Source organism: Geospiza fortis, unplaced genomic scaffold (assembly GCF_000277835.1).
Source record: "Geospiza fortis unplaced genomic scaffold, GeoFor_1.0 scaffold366, whole genome shotgun sequence".
In the NCBI taxonomy this organism is placed as follows: domain Eukaryota; kingdom Metazoa; phylum Chordata; class Aves; order Passeriformes; family Thraupidae; genus Geospiza; species Geospiza fortis.
Genome location: NW_005054342.1, coordinates 5,001,596 through 5,010,086, shown reverse-complemented (window position 1 = coordinate 5,010,086; position 8,491 = coordinate 5,001,596). Strand labels below are relative to the sequence as shown.

The following is an 8,491-nucleotide window of genomic DNA, read 5'->3' as shown; positions in this document are numbered from 1 at the left end:
GAGCGGGGGCTGGGCCTGATTTCCATTGGCCTCTTAGCATTTCCCATTTAAAACAAACCTGGTGAGGGATACAACCTATATATGAGTCAAACAGGATGTATGATTAATCTCACATCTCCTCACTTTGGTGGGGGAGATACTGCTTCTTTCTCACTTACCTGGTTACCTCAAGGACTAAGCAGAAGGAAAAGCCACATTTGATCATCTCTGCTGGCTTCCTGTAATTCAGCCTCATCCACCTGGTGGGTTGCACTCACCAGGTTGCCAATTTTTCTGACTCAGTAAAACACACCCACCATTAATTCAGGCCAAATCCACCAAGATTTTGGAAGATTTGGAATTGAGCTCTTGAGTACCTCACAGGACTTAACACTCATAAAGACAACTTTGACCTGTTGTGGCAGCCAATTATATAAAACAATATATGTGGCTTAAAACATTATCACCAGAGATAAGGAAATCAAAGCGACATTATGAGCTCATTCTTCCATGTAGTGTATTAACCTATTAAAATATTCAGAGTATTCCTTCACAAAAGTGAATTAATGATTAAATGGAAGATGTCTGATGCTTTATCACTATTTATGTTTGTCCTTTTGTAAGAAGAATGGCATTGGTTTATTTTAAGAAAAAAAAAGAAGTAGAAGTAGCATAACATTGTTTGGGAACTTTAAAAACAAAGCCTCTGGGCAATACAATCCTGCTTCCAAAATAATAATTCCTTCCACAGCACATTTCCAGGACATGTGTTTATTTTTAATGTAGATAATGATACATCCTTCAAAGTGTACAGATATTCTGCTTAACTTTCAATTATTACAACTTGAATATTAATTACTTTCATACAAATAGCTAAATATATTGACAAAGAAAAATAAAGCCCTAAAAAGAAATTACTGAACATCTGCTATTGTGAATGAGTTTTTCATCTGTGACTATACTCAGATTGTGTCAATACAAACTTTCAGGCACAGCATATTCCCTTGAGATGGTTCCTTTTTATCTGCACACTAATTGCATTCATAATGAAATATATGAATTCTTTTAATTTTGATTGTCTAATTCTCCATATTGTTCATAAACAAAAGGTTAAGAATGACCATATCTGATGTTTATGCCAACAATCATTTTGATTGATACCATATGTTGGGATTTTACACATCTTTTTGCTTTCATATGTGTTCTTAACATTCTGATATAAACTAAACAAAAGGGAAAGCTTATCTGAGTCTTGAAAGTATAAATTACTATGAGTTCCAACCTACTACAACATGAGCAACAAGAAGATAGCACATTCCGATGGTACAGGACACGATCATCATGGGGAAACCTAACCTGGAACAACAATAAAATAAAGCAAAGATTAATAAGGATACTATAGTTTGTTCGCCAACCAATTTACAAAAATGATAGTTTGAATTATCCTACACATTCTGAGTGAAAAATATGTTTATAGCAATACCAAAAGCAGAGATGTTCTGAACAGATAACAGTATCATATTCAAGCTCACCTTTCTACCTCCAGCCTTAGAGATACAAGGTCAAAATTCACATAGTTTCATTGGTTTCAGAACATTTGTTCCAATTTACATTGTCTCAGAATCTTGCATGCTTTGCTCTTTTGGCCTTTTTCAGGTTTTGTCCCATGCACACAACATGCAATTATACAGGTAAAATAACAATTCTTACAAATTATGCAGTATTAGAAATTACTTTCAAGTACGCATCCCTTCAGATTAGGTGTGTAATTCTGGTATGGCACTTTCTAACACAATATTGGATCAAACCCATTGTTTCCCTGTTGATCTGAGTCACATACAGCTAGCACTCCACTTTCATACCTCTCACCATGTCTAACAGAGTTGAGTATTAACAGACTGCTGGAAAAAAACCCCAGGCACTTGTAAAATTACTAAAATCTTACCGCTCTACCCCAAAAAACTATTTTTTTTCACCACAGGAAAAGATTTTCTGACAACACCCAGATTTAATACCTCTATTTAGACTGACAAATACAGAGAGCAGAGACAGACAAGTGAAAATGGTGTTGTGGAGTTGGCCAAGTCCTGATGGCTAAATCTGCAGGTCTTTCAGATATGTGAAAAAGAACTTTTCTGAAACTCAAAAGCATTTTTGTATGATACCAGGAGTCTGTGAAAAAACACTGCTGTGATCACACTCATTTATTTCATGTTACTAAAATCACAAGGAGAGCTATGATCATGCCACAAATGATACCCTTATACACTTTCTTTTACCAGATTCAGACAAGAGTTTTCATAAAACTCAGAAAAGCACAGCAATGTTGTCTGAAGTTCAGCATTTTATTAATTCTTTTTCTTGAACTAAGACCAACTTACATATCTAGGTATATTAATTCTCCTTTTTTTGCCTTACTTTGCCCTTAGGAAGTTACTTGAGCCTTTTCCTATCTGCCATTACTGACAGAGTACTGAGATGACCATTTTGTAGGGGACAGGAGGGCATTGTTCGTTGTTCTCTGAGTTTGGTTAAATGAGCAACTCCTTCCCTTAGCAAGCTACAGATAGAAGAGATGTCTTGGGGTATTAAATGTGGCCCCCACTTCCTCAGGCTAGGAAGCCCTTGCATAAAATGAAAACTAAACTTCTCAACTGCTCATTACCATCTGCTTCTACCTGCAGCTGCAACATTACCCTAAACTCATGGGATCTTCATGAGATGTTTCTTCCATTGCTGTTTCTCTGGAAAGCTGACTGGCAGAGGCATAGATGTGACCAGCAGACCAGAAGTGCCTTTAACAGCCATTGGTTTGAGTTTCTGAGAAAGGAATTCTACCAGCAGTGAAGGTCACTGCAAACACAAAAATAATCAGTCCTAGCCTATAAAGTTTGTAGAATAGCTGGGAAACTAATGAACACAAGCACTCTAAAAAATATGTTGGAATTATTTAGGAAAGAGCAAGTTTGTCCGTAATGGCAGCTTCATGGTCACTCAACCCAGTATGGAAGTGTGCTCATCTCACACACCTACAGAAATAGATTCAATCCAAGAGATGAAAAGGAAACCCCTGCAAGACAGAAAATGTGCAAAGAGAAGACTGTCAGACTGACAGATGATCTCATTTCTGTGCCCTTGACACCCCTGTGAAGAAGCTGGCCTGCCTCTTTGTGTACAAGAAATGTCCCTGTGTCCATCACCCAATATTGCCTCCAAGATCTGCCTCAGAAGGACAGTTCCCACCATGCCTGGCTCCAGAGGCTTTCTTTTTCATCCCTCTAGGGGTTTGGACCTGGTAAGCTGGCCTCTTCTGCCATTTTGGCATTAGGCATCATTATTGCTCTTCTGGCTCCAAAAGCATCGATGTTAAGCTGCCATTTGGACTTGGGAAAAAAAATGAGATTAGAGAGAAGGGCCAGCTGTGTCCAAGAGGTGAATGGAGAAAGGTACAAAAGATTGATAGAAACGGTTAGACAATTGCCACAGCTTTCAAATATTTCCTGAAAAGTCTGAAATGCATTTGAAGGATTTTTTGGGAAGTGGAAGGGTTTTTTTCTTATGAACACGCATAAATATATTGCAGAGAATTGTTATTTGTTTTCCAATCCAACTGGTCAGATCCTTGCTTTTGAATGACTTGTTTCTTGAAAGGGCTGAATCACTCTTCAATCACTAAACTATGATCAAGCTCATTATATTGTAAAACAGAAGAGCTAATGCTTCTCCTGGAGTTATTTTAGGAAAAAGAAACCCAAAAAATAAATTAATTAATTTCCTGGCTAGCCAGCTGTTTTGCAGACCCTTCCCATTCTTCTGTCAGGCAATCTGATCTGTGGCATTGCCTAACCTCACTTAGACAAAAGTGTCCTGATAGGACAAAAAAAAAGCAAACCCAGCAATGGCTATAGGAATAAAATAGGAATAAAACCCCCTACTACATCCTTTAGTATATTTAATGAATGTCCCCTGTGGCTCTATCTCCAAGACAGGCTAGTGAGCTGGAGATTGCTGCAGCATTCTTAAGAGCAGCAGCTGCTGTTCGACAGAAAACATAGATCTCTTGACCTCACACTTGGCAAGCAATGAGCTGGCACTGGGAGGATTGGAGACAGAGCAGATCTTAGTCTGTATTAATGCCACCTAACAAAACTCTCTGGAGAATGCACAGTAGCTCAGCAATGAAGGGCAATATAATGCCTTTGTGAAGACTGGCAAGGGGAAGAAAGGATCCAAAAAGATTCAAGGGCTACTTGATCACTGAAAACAGAACAAAAAGGTTTGTTCAAACCTGGAGGAGACACATGCAAGAAAATGGATTAATTATACAGGGCCACATGCAGGAATTGCGATGACACCACCACTGTCACAGTGCCAGTCAAATGTGTAGCTGGAGGCAGAAGCAGCCGGCCTGGGGAGGAACCTCATTGCACATAGTGTGGATGCTTGCATAGGGCACAATTGCAAAGCTGTTATTCTCATTGCATGGGCAATTACCCCACAACTTGAGGTCTGAATTTCAGGCTCGCTGGCCTGAGCACTAATGTAATTGGATCAAATTCAATGTGGAATTTGTGTACCAGAGCGAGAAGAGATAAAGGCAGTAAGTATTAGTTACTGCAGAGTTAATAGAGTCCTTGAGTATCATGGGATCATGCTATTTACACTACCCATTGCTCTTCCCCAAGGAACAAAAAGTTCCTGTCCCAGGCCACATATGTATGGTTACAAATGTTTTCTTTAGTATATTAGGTCTAAGAATGCATAATAAACAATGTAAAAATTACTTCCAGCCACTCTTATTTCCAGCATACCCCTTGGAATCAAAAAGGGCCATGCCATTCTTTTGCTCCTCTCCAGGGAAAAGGATCAGTGGAGTCTAGAAGTTATCAAAACCTTTTGTGTTCTGAAACTTCAGATTCATAATAAACACTAATGATCATATTTGCATAAAAATAAATTTTTGCATCCTGCACTGCACATTCCTTGTCTCTTCCTCTCTGCAGACAAGAATATACACAGAGCCTGCATGGTTCAAAAAGTGCATCTTGGTGCTCTGCAGCCAGCTGAGGGAGGGTTTACCACTGCAGAGAGGAAGCAAGGTCAGATACAAGAAAGGGAAGGATGTCAGGATTCAGCAGTCACCCCCTTTTCCTCCTCCTCTTCTTCATATTAGAGGCTAACATGGAAAACTCCTACCTAAATGAAATCGCCCAGCCTAAATATACACAAAAAGCAGATGTTAGCTCAGTGTGAGGTAGTGAGAATGTTTCAAGTGAGAGCCCCAGGGAACTGTCTTGGACAAAGTTTTACTTATTAATAACTTCAGAGATCCAGTAACGAAAAGCTTGCAAATTGTCCCAGTGTGGGAGAGATGTCAGGCTCTGTGGAGAGCAAAATTCAACATATTCTTTCTTAGCAAATCAAAATGAGAATTTGAAATGAACAAAATGAAACTCTGTGGAGGTAAGTGTGAAATATGTATTAGAAGTCAACTGTGGGCATAAAACTAGCAAGAGAAGTGAACCTTTTTGCTGTAAATGACCTAGATATTTCTAATTCTGCCTCACTGCAAGATTTCTGGCCCGTATTTACTTGGAAAAAAGAAAACCTCTGTATGATTATTCTAGGAATAAAATCCATTTTTAATAAGTTTCTATGGAAGTGACTATTACAGTTTTCTTGGGTTATAAGTTTATCCAATATTATTTGCTAAATAATAATAGTGAAGCCTTTGGGTTCAGAATTGAATTTTCTTGCACAAACTGGCGTCCTACAATACCTTGCAGCTCTATTTTTGATGCTCCAAGACCCAGTAGGATCCAGTATGTATAAGACCCAGGTTCATTGCCCTGTTCTGCTTGATTTGGGACACAAAATACCAGATGTTCTCATGCATTAAAACCTTGCCTACATGCACTACCTTCACTGACAGCTCATAACTTGCACAGCCTGTGCATCCTTGGGGAAATCTGTGGAAGGAGCATGTCTCCTAAGAAACAAGGAACCTTCAGTGGATTCTCAGTGGAAAAGCAACAGCAGAAATTGCCTAAGACCAAACCACTGTCAGTGAAAGAAGACTAGTGGTAGACAGGGGTAAGAGTTAAAAAAAGGTTAAAGCTAACTTCTACTCCTACTTGTATTTGCAATTTAATGCAAAATTTAAATTCAACTGGTAGAGTTTAATCAGGCTTAAAATTTTGGTTTTTCTCAATTTGTATCAGTTTCATGCTGCAGGTTTTACAGAAGTTATAACCTCAGCTTTTGCAGAAACAGACAGGGCCTGGACAGATGGTGGACACTAACTGAACATGAACCACGAACTTGTCTTTGCAACAAGAAAGGCTAATGGTATCTTGGGATGCATTAAGAAAATATTACCAGCAGGTCAAGAGAGGTGATCCTTTCCCTCTATTCAGCACTGCTGAGGCTACACCTGGAGCCAGTTTCGGCCTTCCCAGTAAAAGAGACATGGACATAATGGAGAGAGTCCGGTGAAGGGCTACAATGATCACAGGACTGGAAGATCAATAATACAAGAAAAGGCCTGAGGGCTGAGGCTGTGCAGCCTGGAGAAGAGAAGGCTCAGAGGGGAAGTCATCAATGTGTATAAGTTCTTGAGGGGATTGTGTAAAGAGCACAGCACCAGGCCTTCCTCAGTGATGCCCAGGGAAAGGACAAGAGACAGCACAAAATGAAACACAGGAGGTTCTGTCTGAACATCAGGAAATGCTTTATTTTACTGTGTTGGTGACCAAGCACTGACACAGGTTGCCCAGGGAGATTGTGGAGTCTCCATCCTTGGAGGTATTCAAAAGTCATATGGATATGGGCCAGGGAAATAGACTCTAGGTGGTCCTGCTTGAGAGACACCTCCAGAGGTCCCTTCCAACCTCAATCACTCTGTAATTCTCAGACCTTTATTTGTTCCTCTGTTATTCAACACAAGATAAGTAGGCACTATCTGAACGCCTGAAGATTGACATCTCAACAGAAAACATTTAATGAAGAACAGAAGATAGATTATTCTTCTCAATCTTGGACAGTCTTTCACTGTGTTTTGCTCTGGAATTTTGATAAATACGAACTCATTCTTAAAAGAAGATCTAAAAGTCTCTGAAAGCAGTCTCAAAAAAGAGACTCAGGTGTGGGCATGCTTAGGACATACATAAGGTTAGCTCTGAACAAAAGGAAAATTACACATTTTATTGAAATGTCATCATTCAATTTGCGAAGTAAGTAATTTTCTTTTAAACAAAAGGATATAACCACAATATTCATCCTATTTCTTCTTTCCCTTTCTATCCATGCAGGCTACCTTCTGACTGTCTGATCATTTCAGTTGTATCAACTTTTCCATCATTGCTAGTCTTTGACATACTGATCCAGTTTATCTGAAAGTACGGACTTTCCTATCAGCTTAAAGAAAACTTATTAAAAATGTTTATCATATACCCATGACCCCTTCAAATCGAGACACCTGTTGTAGCTCAGAAAACAGGTGGCTAAAACAGCAAGTGATCATTAATTTAACATTAAATTACTGTGAATTTCATATAGTCTGGAATTACATAAAAATTATAGTGTAGTTACCTACTAGTTACCATACATGGGAGTTTCTGTGAAATTTAAAACACAGAACAAAACCTATAATTCTATATTCATCTGCTTGCTAAATTTTTAACAATTTCTCATTATATTCTTTTGAATATATGCCAATATATGTTTGAATCTATGCAAGATTTTCCATAGAATTGCTGCCTGGAGTAAAGTTAAGATAGGGCAAATCAGATCTTGAGTGAGAAAATAGAAAAGTGCTATGGTTTGCCTCCTACCATCTAGAAATCTCTCCTAGATGTGTACATAGTTATATGCATAGTTATATAGATGTGTTTAACCTCAACATAGTTATATGCAGAACAAACAATGGGCCTTTCCTTGGACTTTCAAAACTCTGACTACAGAATGAAAAATTTCAGATTTTAATTCTGAGAGAATAGTTGGTGTGTCAGCTCCACCTGGCAGTTTCAAATGACTGTTAATACAATATTTGTTGCAGTCTCTGTCTAGGGCTCTGTGGTGCAACTGCAAATAAATACAAGACTACCAGATAAGTGAATCTGATACTTTTCCAAAGCCTATTCATATATGGTAAGTTAGTAGCCAGTAAGAAAAGTCATGAAAAAAACGGAAAACACATCACTTCTAGTAAAAAAAGATACTGTAATTGATCATTTAAAAATCAGCAAGACAATTGTTAGATGACAAGGGTATCTCATCTTTCTTTTAGAAATAAATATACTATTCCAATAGAAAAATGTGAAATCCTGCAGACAACCAGGGAAGAGCACAATCTCAAGTACAGAAACAGACCTGAACACACAGAAGTAGGGGTGATATTTTTCTCAGAAAGACCAGCATAATACAGATAAATTTGTCTGTGTGGATCCACCTAGATGCACATAATGCACTTTGCTCAAATAACCCCATTCAACGCTACAGGTTTGGGAAAGAG

The 8,491-nt window shown here is 38.5% G+C and overlaps 1 protein-coding gene across 1 annotated transcript in view; it reads right to left on the bottom strand.

The window, feature by feature from the left end:
- Positions 1-754: 754 nt before the first annotated feature.
- Positions 755-8,491, bottom strand: part of OCA2 (OCA2 melanosomal transmembrane protein) — a 161,529-nt gene continuing 153,792 nt past the window's right edge. The window contains exon 23 of the mRNA XM_005422699.3: positions 755-1,335. Within this exon, the coding sequence (XP_005422756.1) occupies positions 1,248-1,335 (88 nt within the window). The 3' untranslated portion in view covers positions 755-1,247. The remainder of the gene's footprint in view (positions 1,336-8,491) is intronic.